The sequence below is a fragment of the Megascapheus bottae genome, unplaced genomic scaffold (genome assembly GCF_031878675.1).
Source record: "Megascapheus bottae isolate mThoBot1 unplaced genomic scaffold, mThoBot2.hap1 HAP1_SCAFFOLD_77, whole genome shotgun sequence".
NCBI lineage: Eukaryota > Metazoa > Chordata > Mammalia > Rodentia > Geomyidae > Megascapheus > Megascapheus bottae.
In genome coordinates, this window is record NW_028327771.1 from 600720 (window position 1) to 621566 (window position 20847).

General features: G+C 39.1%; 1 protein-coding gene across 1 annotated transcript in view; it reads left to right on the forward strand.

Annotated features, from left to right (window-relative positions):
• Positions 1 to 20847, forward strand: part of LOC150039232 (neurotrimin-like) — a 56840-nt gene that overhangs the window by 21345 nt on the left and 14648 nt on the right. Inside the window, exons 2-5 of the mRNA XM_090327943.1 lie at positions 10185 to 10252; positions 10305 to 10391; positions 12780 to 12899; positions 16034 to 16154. Coding sequence (XP_090184069.1) covers positions 10185 to 10252; positions 10305 to 10391; positions 12780 to 12899; positions 16034 to 16154 — 396 coding nt within the window. The remainder of the gene's footprint in view (positions 1 to 10184; positions 10253 to 10304; positions 10392 to 12779; positions 12900 to 16033; positions 16155 to 20847) is intronic.

Consider the following 20847-nt stretch of genomic DNA (forward strand, 5'->3'; position numbering starts at 1 on the left):
CTTAATTTTTTAAGAAAAATAGCCAAATAGCCACAATCAGTGTTCAGAAAGATCATCATGGTTACCTTGGTTTTGTTGTTGTTGTTGTTTTAACTATAAGTCTCATTGTTTTTTGTTCTGTTGTTTTGCTTTGTTTTGATGTGGCTTGGTTTTACAGTTACTATGGTTTGAACTCGGGCCCTTGAGCTTACTCATCTGCATTCTACCACTTAAATCCATAACTCTGTTTGATGAATAATTGGAGATGGGGTCTTGTGGTCTTGTGCATGGAATACATTAGAACTTTAATCTTCAAGATCTTAGTCTTGTGAAGAGCTAGGATTACAGGTGTATACCATCATTCCCCATTGTGCTTTTTTTGTTTTGAATGTGTTGCTTTCTATCTGTGACCCAGATGTGTATGCATCCATATAGAATTTTTGTGAATAAAGAGATATACAAGTGGGACATTAATAGTATATCTCATAAAAGTAAATCAGAGTTTCTTTTCCATACACGCTTCCTTTAAAAAAAAAAGTATATCTCATGTGCTCATGTGGTTAGAATTCCACCTGTGTCCAATGGAACTAAGAACAGAGAAGTAAGGGATTGGCAGCTGGTGAACTGTGTCATGCACAGGTTTAAAATGGTACAATTTGGCCTGAAGTACTATTAATTTTATCTTTAGGTAGATGTACAATGGAGTCCATTTAACACAGCAGTTTACAAATACAAGATGTTTTGATCAATTGTCATGTATGTGTTTCTTTCTGGATTTAGATGCCCATACTTCTATACCCCTCCTGCTTGTCTATGTATACTTCTGTATGCTTTCTCCATCTTTTCTTGGATGCACATAGGCTGGTATGTATTGTCCTCATCCAGAAATGCATGGGTGGTATTTTTTTTTGCAAGTCCTGGGCTTGAGCTCAGGGCCTGAGCACTGTCCTTGGACTTTCTCAAGGCTAGAGCTCTACCACTTGAGCCTCAGCACCACTTCCAGCTTTTTTCTATGTATGTGGTACCGAGGAATCGAACCCGGGTCTTTGTGCATGCTAGGCAAGCACTCTACCACTAGGCCAAACTCCTGGCCCCGATGGGTGGTATTTCTATCTCAAATATAGATAAGACATTATAGGGTCCCGCTTCTCTCAGAATTTTACTGCACTGTATCCATTTGACCTTCTTAAATGTACATTTGACCTAATCCCAGCTTTGCTCTTTCTGCCTTCCCAAGAGGTCCAATGTCATGGAGATTCTGCTTGGAATGGTAATCAATAAATGGGACTCTTCAGTACAGTTTGTATTCAATTCTACTTCTGAGAGTAGGAAAGGAGACCAGACACATTTCCCTCCTCTCCATGTATAAAATGGCCCTGGATCATTGGCATGGGACTCCTTGGGCATGGAGAGAGTTTTACATAATCCATGTCTTTCTCTCTTGATATGAATGAACATTCCCCAGGTATACAAGTCTATCTATCTAAAGGATGGTTTATAAATGTCTTGCCACCCTCCACAAACTATTCAAGGAATTATGCATAAGGCTGAGACTTCACAAAGCATACATATGGCTGTGACTTAACACTGAGGTTACATTCTTCTCCCTCTGTGGCCCACATCCTTGAGGACTTTCTTTGTCCTGAAGTGGTGTGGTTTGGTCCTGGATCACCACTGGGGCACGATCTAAAGGACCCTAACAAGGTGTGTATGAATCTTGTATCTCTTTGTGATAAGCTGTAGAATTGACTCTGAGGGAATACCCGCCCCCCCACATGCCCCTCAAGTTACAACTCTACAATGATCAGATAAGGAATAGGTGCTCTACACATTGTCTTCCTAAGTCATGTAATTCCCTGTGGTCTGGGAGTCAGGGTAGGTACTGGATGTGGAGTTCACCTGAGCACATTCACCACCTGGACAGGGGAGTACTCACCCTTGAGGAGCATCTTAAGTAAACAGAGCATCTTCCTTAAATTAATATGAGCACACAATTCAATTCTTCACATCCCTTGTCACTCAAAATTGGCTTATATCTCTAGATCATCCAAAGAAGAGGAAGTAAATGCCAGGAGTCTGAGGTAACGTGACACCATGGGCTTCTATATTTATCCCCTATCAATGTCTTTCAGAGCAAATTAGCTGAGTTTACAAATCAAAGGATGATTTTATTTATTTATTTTATTTTAGCAGCCATCAGCTGCACAACTGCAAATATCCGAGTTCCAGACATCAAGCTGTGAACTCCAAATATCCAGCTGTGAGCTCTCTGACTTTCAGATCATCACTCATAATAGAAGGCCCTCGTGCATAACTGAGCCCCTGGCACTCCTGTAAAGGCCCCCAGCAGTAAAGCACCAAGCCCCCAGACCCAAGTGGCCAATAAAAACCAGAGCCTTGCCATTAGAAAAGACATTGGCCCAGGAAATGCACAGGGAGTACAGTATCTCATGACTGTAGTAGCTTTTCTTTATGAAGGTAGTAAATATTGCCAGAATATTTCCTGATCAAAAATAATTAAGGGAGCATTCTTTCCTTTTTTCTTTTTAGCTATAAAACATTATATTTATATATGTATGCTTATTCAAACATAAAATGCATATATTCAGTTCCTACCATGTAAGTTTTGTTTAATGTACACCAAGGAATATTCTAAGTGTGTAATATCTACATCTATACAAATATATAGAGATATATCATCAGTTTATATAATCTTATTTTTATTATCATCAGTTTATTTTTTATCTAATTATGTTTCTTGCTTTATGATAAAGTCATGCTGATTTGGTTCATTTGGAGATTACTTGTTTGCGTTTGTATCTTAGACATAGGTTCTAGTGAATTCTGATCAATTTTTGACAGTGTGATCCTGTTGCAGGATGTGATAAAAAAAAACACAACAAGTTCTGAAAATATGGAGAATTCATTCACCACTAATTCTTTTATTCTTTGGAGACAGGGTCTCACTTTGTAGTCCATGGTAGTCTTGAATTTGTAATCTTCCTGCTTCAGCTTCCAGAATGCTGGGAAAAGATGCATGGACACCAATTTCTACACAGCCAATAAGAAAGGGTATTGTGTAAATAATGAGAGATAAGAGAAATCCTGGGCATAAGAGAACTCCAAAGGAAATAGAAAACTCAGAGTGGCATGAGGGAAATCATTCAGAGACATTTCTACATGCACATTCTATTATATTACATCCTGGCTCACAGATAACCAACAATAACCTGTTTCAGAAAGACTCCATGTGAAGAATGGAAGCCCATCACTTAGTACAATTCAGCCTGCCTCATTTCTCAAAGATGACCCCTGTGATTGATGGGAAATATAATCATCTCATCAGCTGATACTTCAGTTTACGATAGGGGAAAGTAGGTTTGGGTTTTGCAGAACATTTTCTATGAAAAATCTTTTTAAAATTAGGACAGAAGTTCTCTTTTTCTACCAGCCCAGCTATTTGTATTTAAAGTAAATTTGTGTACACACATACACAAATAGACAGATGGATATGCATGTGTGTGCAACCATGAGTTTGCATGTTTAACATGTATAACCTTATATTCTTTTTTTTGTCAGTCCTGGGCTTAGGCTCTGGGCCTGAGCACTGTCCTTGGGTTTTCTCAAGGTTAGAGCTCTACCACTTTATCCACAACACCACTTCTGGCTTTTTTCTATGTATGTAGTGCTGAGGAATCGAACCAGGGTCTTCATACATGCTAGGCTAGCACTCTACCACTAGGCCAAACTCCAGGCCCTGTAACCTTATATTCTTATTTGTGAAGTTAGGACCGTTTCTTGAATCCTAAGCAGTTCTTATGTTACACAACTATATTTACTCTTTTAAGAAGAAATGATCCGGAGAAATTATAATTCTTGTAACTCAAATGCCATTTTAAGGGAAAGCAGTAGAAATTTGTAATTAAAGGATATATGATGAATCCTTCTGTAAAGTTTATTATTATTACATTCTTTGCTACCAGCAAAGTGAAGATCTCATTATCTTTTCATTTCTGGGTTGAGATTTCCTTGCTCGAAATCTTATCAATAGTGAAATGTGCTTAAACTTAGATCAGTGCTGTAAAATGGATAGTCCCGATAGCTGGCATTTCTTGAGGGGTGTTGTGTCTGAAGAAGTGTACATGTGTTTGCTCATTTGAGACTCACAGCAACTGTGTGAGATGATGTGATGCTGTGGTCAATTCACACAGAATCAGGCACATGGAGAAGTGAGCTGTCAGCTAGTTCACTTCACGGGCTAAAGGGGTAAGATTGAGAACGCGTGACAATATCACATACAGCCAAGGAATATGGACTTAGAGTCTCTTCAGTCATTTTGTTCCAGACTCATGTCAGACCGTCTGAAGCTGTTATGTGTAGATAATTCAACATCAGTAGAAGGTTGCAGAAACACATGTTACCATTGATAGTTATCTAGAAATTGTTAAAATCATCTCTCCATAGCTGTACAAAGAGGTTCAAATTCAGTGCATTAAGTTATGAGTACCATGCATCTCAATTGCTGTTATCACTCTCATTGTTCTCCCACCCATCCCCTAAGGTCTTAGTTCCATTTTCACATATGCATTGACTATTATGACTACATTTGAGCTCCCTTCTTCTCTCCATTCATTTGCCCCCCCTCTTCGCCCTCCTGGTAATACATATTCCAGATTCCTGGTGTCATTTTATTAAATCATAAGTTATTCAAAGGAGTTCCATGTTTCTGCCTCCCCCATTCCTGCCCTTGAATAGTTCCCCATCTGGCAACACATGTGTGAATCTCCTGGCATTCCTTTTGTTAAAGGACAAGTTAATTGATTGAAAGGGTTACACTATTACAAGCCTCTCCTGAAAATGCCGTACTTTAGTTATGTATTTGTAGATGTGCATATGACCCTATAGATGGTGTGCTATGTTCAGAATTTCCATCTAACAGTCACATGTGAGAGAAAATGTGCACTCTTTCTTTCTAGGGTCTGTTAACTCTTGGGTTGGAAACGTTTTGTGATTGTTCTGTGGGTCACATGACTGACATGACCCATCTTTAACCGCACCAGGCAAAATCTGTGTCATCTTCTTATAGCACTGTGCCAGCCCTTGGCAGTACGGCTTCCCCTGTGCACAGACAGACATTCATTCTAAATCCCTACAATATTCTTCATCCCTAAAGCCTTTTGTACAAATGTCTCTAGTTTCTTACTCTAATTTCTTTCTTCATTATAGCACAAAACAGTACCTCAGGCTCCTGAGGCAATCCATAATTATGCCTCTACTCATTGTTCTATCACTCATATCCCAGCATATGCTTCCTCCATTTTAAATACCGAAGGATACATGCTCATCAGTTATCCCCTAGGCAAAAGGGCAACCATCTGATCTGATCTGGAAAACCATGTGCCTGAAACTCTTCTGGATACAAACTGACTGGAAATCAGAGGCAGATACAGAGACTGACTCAATGGCTTCAGTGTTGGTCTAGTTATAGACTGGTACTGCTTAACACAGTAGTTGAATTAAATCTTAAAAAAGGAAGACAGGCTTTTATTTGTTGCTATTATTTTACTTTTTGTCACCATTGATTTCTGTATGTTTTGTCTTATTAAAGTTTATCTGTTTTGAGGAGGGTAAGGGGAAGCACAGAAATGGTGTGACAAACAGTAAACTAGCCTGCAATCCTAGCTACTCCATAGACTGAGATCTGAGGATCACAGTTCAAAGTTAGGCCCAGGCATGGAAATCTAGGAGACTTTTTATCTCTAATTAACTACCAGAAAACCAGAAATGGTGCTGTGGCTTCAAGAGGTAGAGCACTAGCCTTGAGCTGAAGAGCTCAAGGACAAGTGCTCAGTTCCAGAGTTCAAGCCCTATGACCAACAGGATGAGACTAAATGAAATGAACCCTACATTATGGAAACAAGAGGTTTATGTTTGTGATTAATGTTCTTAATGTACTATGTGAAGTTATTTTTTTCTCATTTTCCCTTTATTGTTAATCTTGTGTGGTTATTGTATCTGACTTTATTACCTGGTATATTGTATATATGTTTATTTGAAATAGGGAAGGGAAGGGAGAAAAAAAGATGATGGGGGGTAGGGAGAGAGAAAGTGGGACAAAAACATGAGAAGAGGTATCAAGGTTCTAGAAGCAATGTATCTATTACCTGACGAATGTAACTGTTGTCCCTCTACACATTATCCCGATAATAAAATAAAATACAAATGCAAAAAAAGAGTGAACTAATGCAACAGTGATACTTGCTAGACATTATGTTGAAAATGAACTATATAACTTGAGGACAAGGGAATCACGAGGGAAGGAACTGGGAGAATATGAGGGAAGAGGTAGCTGTTCTGAAAGAAATGTACTTGTTACCTCATTTATTTAACTCTGTGCTTTACCTTTACAATGAAAGCATATTTTTTATGAAAGCCCCTGGATGCCAGTGGCTCATACCAGTAACCCTAGCTACTCAGGAGGCTGAGATTTGGGGATATGGATCAGAAACAACCTGGGCAGGAGAGTCCAAGAAAACCCATAAAAATCTAATTTCCAATTAATTACCATCCACCCCAAGAAAAAGCCAGAACTGGAGCTGTGGTTGAAGTGCTAGAGTGCTAGGCCTAAGCAATATAAAAGGTCATACACATACATCACACACTGCGTGCGTGCGCACACACAATATTCTACCAACTTTCAGATTCTGGGATTCTATGTTGCATATTTTATTTTTCAATTTCTGAGGTCCATCGATTTTTATGTCAGCTGGTATATATGCCAGAAAAATATTAAGCAAAGAGACATCTGCATCCTCTTTAATAGCTACAGCTGTTTTACTGACAAGTTTATTCTTGGGTATGATAAAAATGATCATTGGGGCTATTATTATTTTCAGTGATAAAAATTTTCAATGTCCCATCTATGAGCTCAGAAACTTGGTTTATTTCATCCTTTGCTCATAAGCCACTGAGCTAAACACTATGGACAATAAGGGACTCCTATAAGGCTCGGGGGGCAGATGTGATCACATGAACAGCTTGTTTCATTTCATTGTTTTGTTTGTCATCTTCCATTCACAAAATAGTCCCATGCTCTTGAAAAGTTGGCCATAAAATCAATGTCTGTTAGATAAATCATACATTCTCATTGATCTACATTTTTAAATGAAAATTTCATTCCCCTGAGGAAATAATTGTCCCCAAGATTAAAAACAAACTGTGATATTCAGTAAATCTTTGATTTTAATCACAAATTTAAAGAAAGTCTTTCTGGGGATATAGATCAAGGATAGAGTGCTGGCCTAGCATGTACAAGATCCTGGGCTCAATTCTTACCATCACAAAAAATACAGATATTGCCTGTTAAAATAATAGGGGGGCCTGGAGTTTGGCCTAGTAGTAAAGTGCTTGCCTATCATGCACTAAGACCCAGGTTTGAGTCCTTGGTTCCACATACATAGAAAAAGCTGGAAATGGTTCTGAGGCTCAAGTGGTAGAGATCTAGCCTTGATGAAGCCCAAGGACAGTCCTGGGTTTGAACTCGGGGCCTGGGTGTTGTCCCTGAGCTTTCTCACTCAAAGCTAGTGTGCTCTACCACAGGATTCACAGCTCTACTTGGCTTGTTCTGGAAGTTTCTTGGAGATATGAGCCTTATGGACTTTCCTGCCCTGGCTCTGGCTTTGAACCATGACCCTCTCATGTCAGCCTCCTGAGTAGCTAGGATTACAGTCATTAACCATCAACACATGCCAAAAAGGATATTGTTTCAGCCAGAAATGAATAACATGCTCAAGATGGTCATCAGAAGTGACATTAACTGAAATGTAGAGCCATATGACAGCTAGTGAGCAACACTGCCTCTTTACTTTGTAAAAGTGAATGTAACCTATTCAGAGTCAATCTTTTAAGAAATCTATGACCAGAGTCTGCTCTCCTAAGCTTTAATTCCCACAAGTAAAATAAGATTGAGCTAAATCACTAGACCCTAAACTTGACTACACACAAGAATTTCCTGGTAAGATCACAAAAATTCCTCATCACTAGAGATTCTGAGTGAGTAGATACCAGCGTATCATTCCTCCAGTAATGAAAACCTTAAACAAGCACTGATGTTGTGTGTTTACATAGCTTAATGTACCAACTATGAAGTCAGAACTATAACCATTAATGTTTCTTAATATTATGCTCTTCACTTTAGTACTTTTGTGATTTTAAAGATAATATGTAGCCAGGCACCTCTGGTTCACATTTATAATTTTAGATATTCAGGAGTCAGATTAGAGAATCAAGGTTCAAAGCCAGCTCAGACAGGAAAATCCATGAAACTCTTATCTGTCATTAATCATCTAAAAACTATAAGTGGAGCTAAGGGTGGTGCTTCAGGCCTGTAATCCTAGCTACTCAGGAGGCTGAGATCTGAGAATCAAGGTTCACAAAAGAATAAAAGACTCTTATCTCCAATTAATGGGGCATTAGCCTATAGTTGAAGAGCTCAGGGACAGTGCCCAGGTTGAGTTCAAGCCCCATGACTCACAGAAAAAAAAAGCTATAGGTGGCACTGTGACTGAGAAGCAGTCTAACAAAAAGACTTAGCTACAGCACTCAGGTCCTGAGTTCAAGCCCCACTAACCCTCCCCCTCAACAATAGGGGAAAAATAGTGAAACATAATTCTAATTTTCTTAGAGAAAGATACTGTGGTAGATAAGAACAACTTGTGAAATGGAATCAAAATCATTATGAGGAACATCATTAAAACAGCAGAGCTTATGAGCCACTTTACAGTATCTGTGGCTACCATCACTGTAATTGAATTGACCGACACCATCTGAAAACCTACCAACTGCCTCTCCCTATCTGTCTCTTGTCAGTGACAACACTACAATCACAGGATATTAATCTGAGTTCTGCAGATAAAGAAATGCATGGTGTGAAGAGTTAAGGTAACTCCTCTTTCATGAGACAAGATTATAGGGTCTCAAATTTTGGCTCTTTAAAGTAATGACCTGTTGCTTTCTTCACAGCACTGGTGTTAAATGAACTTGGGATGCATATTGGGGATCATTTATAGAGGATTTTGATAATAAGGGGATGGATTCTGTGCTTGATGTTACAAAAAAAAAGAAAAAAGAAGAGCTGCTTATGGTGAATGAAGAGGTGTAACATGAAGAAAGAGGAGGTGATATTTTAGGAAGTTGAGTGTCATTTTCACCCAAAGACGTGTTTCCTTTTAAGAAGAAAAAGCAGACTTATAAATGAGGAGAGTTTCTTTTCATTGAGCTTTATCAAGTGCTATGCCTTTTCTCTACTTGTGTCTCTTAATAAGAATCCTGGAGCAATTTCTAAAGTATAATCAGGTCAGCTGTTTCCTCCCCTCCCAATACTCTTTGTAAGTTCTTCATCCTGATGATAAATTGTCGATCGTTTCATAGGAAGAGCACAGATGTGGTAAGATGAAACCTGTCCTTGATTTGTTAACTCTAAAACTTCCCTATTTCTAGCTGGGATCCAGTGACTCATGACTGTATTTCTTGCAACTAAAGAAGCTGAGATCTATGAATTGCAGTTTGAGGCCAACTAGAAAAGGAAAGTCTGACACTTCTCTCCAAGTAATCATCCAAAAGCTGGAAGTGGAGCTGTGGCTCAAGCGTTACAGAGCAAGCCTTGAGTGAAAAAGCTGAAGGCTCAGTGTCCAGGACCTGATTTCAAGCCTTAGTAACAACACACACACACACACACACACACACACACACACACACACACACACACACCACAAGCCCTTCAGATTTGAGATTAATGATGTTGGCAAGATGTTTATTGTAAGTGGTACTGAGAGGAAGTTCATTCTGATGGTTCAAAGTTTACATTTCCTTGTGTATCCTATTAATTTCTGCTTTCTTTATGTATGCTTTTAGTAGAAGAAAGCTGTGTGCTAAGAGATAGGCAAGAATAACAACATTTACAACTGAAAAATCACAGAGCAATTTAGTCATTTACACATATTACTCTTCCCTTCAGTAACCATTGTAACCAGAATGTGGTGCGTGATGAAGTCACTGTGGTTTCTTTATAATTGTACATTTGCCCTAAAGGGATGTAGTAGAGAATCCAGCCACATTGATGTTTTGCATAGGGTCATGAATGTAAATCCCCTCCTTCTGGTAGTAGAAATCTAGTTCAACAGAAACTCATATTCCTTTCCTCACAGATTCCTTGGCAAAAATTCGGTTACATTACCAGTGAATTCATTCACTGGTGTCCCTGAAGGAAACTTGGGTGAGTTTTCCATTTGGTGAATTATGAGCACACCTATGTGCTTGCATTTTAGCTGGTGACTCTAGCTCCCAAGTTGCTTCTCCTTTTGAATATCTACAGAGCGAGCTCACCACTGATGACCACAGTGCATCCTTGGATGGTAGAATGACGAAATGCATGAACTTGTTCTGGAGAAGAAAGAGAGACCAATAGAACCCTATGTCTTTTCATTTCTCTACTTTGGTGATGTGCCACAGAGCCTATGGAGACCTAAGGTCTTACCAATCACTGCTATGACACTGATGCTCCATCCAGAAACAGCTGTCCAGAACTAATTTATTTCCTAATGCTGCAGCACTGTTAATTTATAAATTACACTGGTAATTCAAGCTATTATTAATTTCAGATGGTGTTGGGCAAGCCTAATTAAAATATGACACCAATTGCCTCACATATGTACCAAGGACTACCATTTAAAATTAATGGGAATATTAAGTGTGACACTGGTCTCTGAGATGCTTTGCACAGTAATTATACCATTCTAGCATAGCAAGATCTGACAAATGTAGGCTTGGGTTTATAGCAAATAAACAACGCCCATGTAAAAGGAATTACAAAGTCTCACGTAAACCTCTGTTAGCTTCTTTCACCCTTTCTCCAACCTAGAATGATATTTTTCTCTGGAAGTGCATATGAAACAATATTAACAAAAATCCTTTGAAATAGAAGCTTCTTACAAGTTAGAGCTATACATCTCATGGGATCTTTCTGATGGTCTTCTTTCCAAGGGATTAGATATTTTGATTCGGTATTCTAGCTATTAGAGTATACCTACTTCTCCCTGTGCATTTAATCTATTTGATTGTTATAATAGATAACGACTGTTTTCTTTAATTCTCTGGAGGCAATAGAGGAAGGAGATTTTCTGTACTGACCTGACACAGGTTCTATATGTTGTAGAGATAGAGTAAATGCTTATTGGGTGGCTTGTTGGTGGACAATACCATAAACCTGTGGTAACAGAGTAGATGGGAAGTGATCCTTCTCTATAAAACAGTTCTTTCTTATTGCTGTTCTAGCTTTTTGTTGTTACTATTATTATTTCACAAAAGTGATATTCACAATGTCATGGAAATGATACCTAATAACATATACAACATATTTCATGTTTTTTATTATATCAGTTTTTTATAGTCATCAGTTTCATACTCTTGGTCAGAAGGATTGCGGGAGTTCAGGGGTGTTTGGTGACTTGAAAAGAGTTATTCTTTGGTTCTTCATCTGGGACTGTCCATTCGAATGTGGTTTTGATCTACTCTAAACTTTACCTCCAATAAAATTATAGGATGAAGAACTACACCAACAGGTGTGATGTATATTGAATATCTTTTTGTGTTATTCTCAATTTTTATGTGAGGAATTGAAATTATTAAATACATTATGCCTGAGAAATATTTTCAGTTGCTGGAGGTAGTCTCAGCTTAGATTTGTTACCCCAGGAACAATTCTTTTCTTTTTCTTCAAATACATTTCTGTTTAAGATCTTGTTCTAGCTATCCTTATTTGACAAAGAAGAGGAGATAATTCCAGAAAGTAAGAGGTTATTTTCATCCTTATACTATGTTATGTTACATTGTGTTATGTTGGCAAGGAATCTATGTCCAGGAGAGAGAAATTTGAAACCTGCCTTCTAGGCTTAAATATTTTTTCTATCACTGTGGCTTATGGTTATACTCCATACCTTAGGTGTAGAATCCGGTCTGCAGAAGTATCTCATGATCGATTGTACATGCTGGAGAAATTGAGTATTGTTATTGTTAAGTGATGATATAAGACTTGCAGCTGGTCTCTGACTTCTGATGCTGGTGATGAAGCTTCAATTGTGGAATCCCAATGTTGGTTTGTCTTTAGGATCCTGTAGCCAAGAACATTATCAGATTACAGTTAAAAAAATTGATTTGTGCTTATCCAATTGTCTATCTAATCTTAAAGCAAAACTGTATTTGTTTAGTGTCTCCAATGACATTGAGGTGCATGTGTGTGTGTGTGTGTGTGTGTGTGTGTGTGTGTGTGTGTCTGCTAGTGTGGCATTTCCAACTGATTCCTGCTCAGGGATGCAGTCAGCATGCCATATATATATATATATATATATATATATATATATATATGTATATATATGTATATATAGTGTGTATGTGTGTATGTGTTCTCTATTCACAACTCACTGTAAATGGAACTTGAAAATCAGATTTAAAGGGCTTAACTGAGGTCTCAAGTCTGGACTGCTTAGGTAAGTTCAAATGTAAATGCCCAAATTGCTTATTGACAATGAGGGAATCATCCGAGCACTTCTCTGAATTCATTGAAGAGCACAGACAGTGCATCAGGTCCATTGTGTGCCCAAGGAAAAAGGAGAAGGAGTGAGGGAAATGGGGACAGAGAATTCATTAAGTTCCTAAGAACGAATTGACCATGGGTGCAGTTCTCTGCAGAGGCAAGCATTGTATATTTTGCTTTCTGAATTTACACCGTTGGTTTTCTTTTGCAGCTGTTGGCTTTGTGAGTGAAATTCAGGGCATCACCCGGGAGCAGTCAGGGGACTACGAGTGCAGTGCCTCCAATGATGTGGCTGCCCCAGTGGTACGGAGAGTAAAGGTCACCGTAAACTGTAAGTGGTCTCTCCAGTCCCCATCCTGCATGCCTATGCGGCTGGCCCGATGTCATTAGGAAGAAGCTGTTTAGGAAGGGCTGACTTGGAGAAAACATAATGTAAAGTCATTCTTCGGTACTCTACTATTTGGTTTGGTTTGGTTTTCTGTCTGTCTATCTTGGAGCTTGAATTTAGGGCCTGGGCACTGTCTTTGAGCTTTTTTGCTCTTAAGTGAGCCCTCTACCAATCTGAACCACAGCTCCACTTCTGGTTTCCTGGTGGTTAACTGGAGATAAGAGTCTCATGGATTTTACCACCCAGACTGCCTTCAAACTGAGGTCTTCAGATCTTAGCCTCCAGAATAGCAAGCATGACAGGAGAGAGTCACTGGGGCCCAGCCTGTACTCTGCTTTTAAGAGCAGGAAGTCTAGAGTCAAATTTTTGATACTGTAAGGTGTCCCAGCATTACATTTTTAAGGACTTGAAACTTGTATATGTTGGTGCATGCCAATACTTGGGAGGCCAGGTCAGAAGGATTGTTAGTTCAAGGGTCAATTTGGATTATATAACAAGGTCCTTGCCTCAAACAAATAAAGTAGCTGAACACAAGTCAATACCAAATGTGACTAGTTTAATATTAATATCACCAAAGGATGGTAAATGGTCTTCAACATTAAATTTATGTAAATACAGCATCAAATACAAACTTTTCCCATACTTACTCATATAATGCATGAAGAAACTTCTAATTCCACCGTCAGATATCTCCATAGTGGGACAAAACCATGTGCTAGAGTGTTGAAAGAAAGACTAGACATGTGGATATATGATATTGTCATTTCCTCTCGTCCTTTCATAGTTGTAGGTTTTCTAGAGATATGCTATACATACATAACTTTTATATACATATAGATAGCTAACCTACTGATGTCTGGGGATTTCTTCTGCTTAGGATAGACTAGGCCCTTAAATATTTGGCCAGCAATCAAAAGCACATCCTTTTCAAAACTTGGGCAAAACAGGAACAGGGGAATGTGTTTTAAATAGATAAAGACTCATGGATTAGAATTTTGCCTTCTGTTCCAATTTGAAACTAGGTAATATGAAACACTTGAAAGAATAAGGAAATAGGTATAACAATGCCGCCATGTTTTTAATTTATTAAACTTGTATACTTCTCACAATGTGTACAGAAATGTAAAAGGTTTTATCCAAAGGGTTGGAGTTCTGGCTCAAGTGGTAAAATACCTACATAGCAAACATGAGGTCCTAATTTTAAACTCCTGTAACTGCCCCCCCCAACAAACTTTGAAAGTTAAAAAAAATGTACTAGAACAGGTGACTGTGATCAAAATGGATTATACTCATAAACAGGCATGTTAAATTGAAACCTCTTCACACAACTGTATAAAGAAAATCATAATAATCATAATAATCATAATACATAGAAAAAAGTAAGCAAAGGAAAAATAAACTAAGCAAAGAGAGCAAGAGCTTGGGAAAATCAGTACATGAAATATATATCACAAAGATGTTGAGGTCACATCCAGAATTTAGTTTTGACTGCTAAATCAAGGAGAGGAAATATCATTTGTTTTGAGATTTATGTTGTCCATAAAATAAAACCAAATTTAATTCTTGAGAAATATTGCTCTTCCTGGTGCTGAAACTATATAGAAAATTATCTTTGGAGTAGCCACAAAAGGAGCTTTTTAAGAGACAGTCAAGACATTGTGGTATGAATTCCTGAAATTAGCAGGACAGTAAGAGGTTATTATGGCTATTGGTTTGGTGGTTATAGTTGTTATCGTTGTTTTTTTTTTCTGCCAGTCCTGGGGTTTGAACTCAGGGCCTGAGCACTTGCCTTCAGAAAGCTCAAGGCTACTGCTGTACCACTTGAGCCACAACACCATTTCCGGCTTCTATTTTCTCTGTGTGTGGTATTAGGAATCAAACCTAGGATTTCCTGCATGCTAGATAAGCACTCTACCACTAGGCCAGACTCCCAGCCTGGCTATTTCTTTTTGTTGTTGTTGTTTTGTCAGTCATGGGGCTTGAACTCAGGACCTGGGTGCTGTTCCTGAGCTCTTTCACGCAAGTCCAGCCCGTTACCACTTCGAGCCACAGTTCCACCTCCAGTTTCTGATAGTTTCACAGACTGTCCAAGCGAGCCTTAAACCAAAATTATCATATTCAGCCTCTGGAGTAGCTAGGATTACAGGTGTGAGCCTATTGTGGCTATTTTTAAATACATCTTAGTGCAAACTGTTGGAATGCCAACACTGTTTTGGTGAAGATGTTACATGAAACCACACCAACTATGTAGGCCAACTTTGGTTTGTTTGATGGAAGGATATGTTTAGCATACTTACAAGAATGACTGGTATGTATATTCTTTAGGTAATGCCTATAAATTATATTTCTGTAGCTTAGTTTTGGATAATACACTGGCAAAAAAACCCCGAAACCCTCATGTGCAAAACTCTACAAGGCTGATTTAAAGGTGATGACTGTCAAACCATGGGATGTAAGCTAGATAAATTGGCATCCAGTTATGCAAGTCTAAAAAATTTAAACAGAGCCAGGCACTAATGGCCAATGCCTGTAATCCTAGCTTCTTAGAAGGCTGAGATCTGAGGATCATGGTTCGATGTTAACCCAGGCAGAAAATGTCTATGAGATTATTACCAGCTCACCAACAAAAGTCCAGAGGTGAAGGTGTGGTTCAATTATGAGAGTACCATTACAACTGAAGCAGAAGTAGCTGAACAAGAATGTATGACCCTGAGTTCAAGTCCTACTATTGGTACACACAGACACAGACACAGACACAGACACAGACACAGACACACACACACACACACACACACACACACACACACACACACACACACAGAAAGAGAGAGAGAGAGAAGACCTCAAATAGAAAATATGCCCAAATAGTTGGTCATTACATCTCAGTACAGCAAATAGAAGCAATAAATGCTTTTCTTTAGAGCAACACTGAAAATGTTTTTACTCTCTAGCACAATACCTACGGCCATTTGACAGGGCAAATAAGCAGAAGCAGAGAGAAAGAAATGAAATCCACAAATGAATATTCTTCTTTTAAGACTCATGGGTGTCAGCCTCAGATCATCTTCTCTCTGCAGATCCACCCTACATTTCAGAAGCTAAGGGCACTGGTGTCCCAGTGGGACAGAAGGGAACACTGCAGTGTGAAGCCTCGGCTGTTCCCTCAGCAGAATTTCAGTGGTTCAAGGATGACAAAAGGTAAAGTTCTTTATTCTCCTTTGCTCTCTATACTCCATTCCAGAAGTAGAAACTTTTCCCAGGGTGCTGATTGCAGGCCACAATGTTGAAAATGAAGCCCTCTTCTGAAGTTCAGTCTGATAGGAAATCGTATATAAATATATATATATATATATATATATATATATATATATATATATATATTTGCCAGTCCTGGGCTTGAGCTCAGGGCCTGAGCATTGTCCTTGGACTCTCTCAAGGCTAGAGCTCTACCACTTGAGCCTCAGCACCACTTCCGGCTTTTTTTGTATGTATGTGGTACCGAGTAATCGAACCTGGGTCTTCATGCATGCTAGGCAAGCACTTTAACCACTAGGCCAAACTCCCACCCCGTATATTAATATTTTTAAACAATAAACTTCATCTAGATTTCTGTTTCCTCATATATCTATTAGATAGGTAAATAAGTAGGTAGGTAGGTAGATAGGTAGATAGATATATATTTTTATATTCTCATTAATTATTTCTACTAGGGGTTTAATTTCATCTCATTAGTTTATGAGTACAATGCATCTTGACCAACATTATAACTTGTATTTTTCGTTCCCAACTCCACTAACCTTATCCATTCTTTCAAGTGACCTGATTTTATTTTCATATATGTTCACTAAATATTGTGACTGGATTCTCTTCCCCTGATATACGTGTGTATGTATTATTCACCCTTATCCATTATAGGGCATCTGGGTTGTTTGTATAATTTGGCTATAGTGAATAGTGCAGTACTGACCATGAGTGTGCAAATGTCTTCATTGTTTTAAAATTCAGCTCCATTTTTAATGTTACTATGCAGAACCATCACTCAACAATCAGGAACATATTTTCCAGGAAATCCAAACTCACAAATTCAGAACCAAAAGCAGTGCTGTAAGATCTGTAAAAAAAATTTTTTTCTAAGCCAACAAAAATAATGCATTTTAGCTGACGCTGTTTTTTATTTATTTTTTTAACACATTCCTAGGTCTAAGAAGTGGCTCCCACATTAGCTGCTCCTAGAATGTTCTCCCATTTCCATTCCAGACTCTATGAGTAGCTTTGTATGACCCTGTGAGCCCTCTCCTTGTGTTCATGTTGTTCTTTCTCTGTAGGAAAAAAAAAGACTCAGGACCGTCCCTTTCCTTTCCATTGTTGCAGTCATCATGGGAACATTTGTTGTGAGTCACTACAGATGGTCATTTAGAGAAGTTATCAAATGGCATGTCAGTTTAAGGGTCAGTGGCTCTGTACAGCCAGACAACTTGGCAATTACTGTTATCAAAAAGCTATTTTAAGGTATATGAACAACAAATAAATGTGCAAGTGCAGTCTATGTTCAGAATACTTTAATAGAAATGGAACTAGTGTTGCTGGAGTTAGAGACTTGGAAACTGAGGAGAGAAGACAACAGAAAATAATCTGACATGACCAGTAGGGGAAATTCTAGTCCAGTTTGAGAAACTGTTCCCCATTCTTTATGGACAAGCTTCAGTGCATCTTGCTTTTCTTGTACTAACTGGCCACTTAAACATCAAAAGCAATGACATGTTTTGAGTCAATAGTTAAATTTTGTTTAGAAGTAAATCACTTAATCCTAAAATCTGCTGCATTCTTATAACCCTTTACAGTGAAAAGAATTGTGCTGGTACTAGGACTCAGATGCAGGGCTTTTTAGCTCTGGCTAGGATCTATTTTTGTTCTTGATTAGCACCCTATCACTTGAGCATTTTTCTGGTTAATTGGAGGTAAGAGTCTTGAGGATTGGTCTGCCTGCACTAGCTTTAAAATGTGATCTTCAAATAGCTAGAATTATAGACATGCCACTGGCAACCAGCAGAATTTTCATTTCTAAGGACTTATATTTAGCCTCTAGCAAAAATGATGGTATACTTTCCTTGCCCATTGTATGGAAGGAAGAGCAGAGGCAGAAATGGAGAAAAACAAAGGAGAAGTAGAGTTGGCTTTTGTCCATCTTTCAACAACACAGAAATGTATTATCTCACTCCACTTTCATTATTATACTAAAGAAAGACTGAAGCTTCAAGTTTCCACAGCAGAAAAAATTACAGAGCTACAATGATCTAGTGCTAAATGAAAATTAACCAACTGTGTTCCCATTATCGAGACATTTAACGGAGGGAAAAGTAGGAACAAACATAGAGACCAAAGGCAAGATCTCAAAACACAGGAAAGTAAGTTGAACAAAAATTCTCATTGTTATAACAAACAGAGAGATGTCCTCTTGCCACAGAAGCCCCAAGGCTAGGAAGAGCTGTGATTTTCACCCTTATTTCTCCAGGAAGACAGGGCTTGGTAGTCTGGCCTTGGGTATGACCCTGGATCTGGCCTCTTCCTTTCCTCATCTTTGATTTTCTCTGATTGTTCCTCCGTTGCCATTGATGTGTATATGTGTACCAGTGCACATGCACTTGCTAGCCCTGGAAGCTTATAGTCAGGGCCTGGTCCATGTCCCTTAGTTTTTTCATTCAAGGCTAGTTCCACAGCTTGAGCCACAGTTCCACTTGTAGCAGTGTATGTATGTGATGTGATGTGTGTGTGGGGGGGGAGGGGGGGTGCTCTTAATTGGAGACAAAAGTACCCAGGCTGGCTTCGAACTTCAATCCTCAGATCTCTGAGTAGCTAGTCTTATAGGTGTGAGCTACTGGGGCCTGGCTCCCTTTCCATTGATTTCACTCCACTTACCATTGACTACTCATACTGTTTTGTTTTAGTGTTCTTCAGTGAATGGAATATTTTCTCCTCCCACCATGACAAGAACACCACTGCCTCTGTGACCACAGTGGTGCTCTTGTCACAGCCAGTCATATCTCTACCACCTGGGCTGCCTGCCAGGCAAGCTTCACTGGGTAATTCCCAGTGAGGTATATCACATCTGGCGCTACCCTAGAATGACAGCTCTCACCCCTATCCTGCTTGTTGTGAGATGGGGCAAACTTCCAGAATCAGTCATAGTGATGGGGGCCAGAGGTTCTCTTAAAGGGTGGATAGACACATTTGACTTTATACTAGAAGCACTCAACTGCCTATTCCTGTGGTTTATTATCAGTCAAAGAGAGAGGAAGTAAAATTCTGTGCAGAGTAACAGTAATGGACACCCACCCAACAGGGACAGTAGCCATTGAAAAGTCTACAGCTTCATTAAGAAAGTGAAGCTGGGTGGCAATACAGGATGGAGGTTATGTGAATGTGTGAGAAGGGGATCATGAATCGCCCCAGGAGCTGCAAAATGCGGCAAAGTGTGGCTGACCACCTTACACTATGTTTAGCTAAGGATATTTCAGAGCTGTCAAGTATGGACCTGCTTCAAGTAAGACTTCCCACTATGGAGCCAAAATCTAATTCACAGCTTCATTCTGATGTGAAGCCTTCCACCCCACCCCAGGAATGCTGTCCAAAGGGTAAATCACCTCAATCCCCATAACTAGATCCCAGAGGCCTCTTGGTGCAGTCACTGGGACCCTGCCTTGTACAGTGCCCCCTAGAGAATCAGTAGCTACTAACCATTTGGGAAGGGGTGGGGGATATGTGGTACCACTGGATCCACAGAAGTGTCCACAAGACTTGCACAAGGGAAACATTGCACTGATGATGGTAGACTCAGACCAGTTCATTGCCCTGAGCTTCAGGGGAGAAGAAAAGCTGTATCATGAGAAGCAAGTCAAATCCTTCTAATCAACCTGATGATTTCCTTAGAGAGACAAATGTTAGATGGAAACTCTAGCCAGAACCTGCCTTTCTTTTTCTGATGTAGGCATGAGTCTTAGCAGGAAATGTGGATAACATCTTTCTGTAATCTCTTAAATGTAAACCTCCCAACAATGCAAAATAGCTGTCTTCTCTGTATACTATGATCCAGGGACAGATAGTAACATTGCTGATTTACAAGCACTGCAGGCACCTCCCGGTCACATTTGCTTTAACCCATGTCCATTGTCCAGACACATTTTATACAATCACACCTCCATACACTGGCACATTAGATGTACACTTGCATGTCATATTCATTATCATTATATGTAATCATGGCTCATATATCTAATCCTAGCTACTCAGGAGGCTGATAGTTGAGAAAGAAAGTTCAAAACCAACCGGAGCAGAAAAGTCCATAAGCTTCTTAACTCCAATTAATCACCAAAAGGGCAGAAGTGAGGTAGTTTGGCTCAAATGATAGAGTACCAGCCTTGAGCAAAACAGCTAAATGACAGCGCTAAGGCCTTGAATTAACCTCCAGTACTTGCACACAGACACACACACACACACAAAAAAAAAAAATCAGGCCTCTTTTTTCTTTCATGACAAAATGTTCACTAGACATCATCATCATCATCATCATCATCACCATCATCGTTGTCGTCATCATCATCATATCACCATCTTCATTACCACTGTCAGGAGCCTCATAAGTCAACACTTTTGAGCAGCTCTTCTTGCATGAATGGTATTATTCTGAATGTCACACAACTGGCATGCTATATTTGTTGTGATATGCCTGTCAGCTTTACAATGCAAGGATACAATGACATACCTCCCTTCTAAGAATTTAAATGTTAGTTTAGGAAGGTAAGGGATCTTTGACAGGACTGTGTGTGTGTGTGTGTGTGTGTGTGTGTGTGTGTGAGAGAGAGAGAGAGAGAGAGAGAGAGAGAGAGAGAGAGAC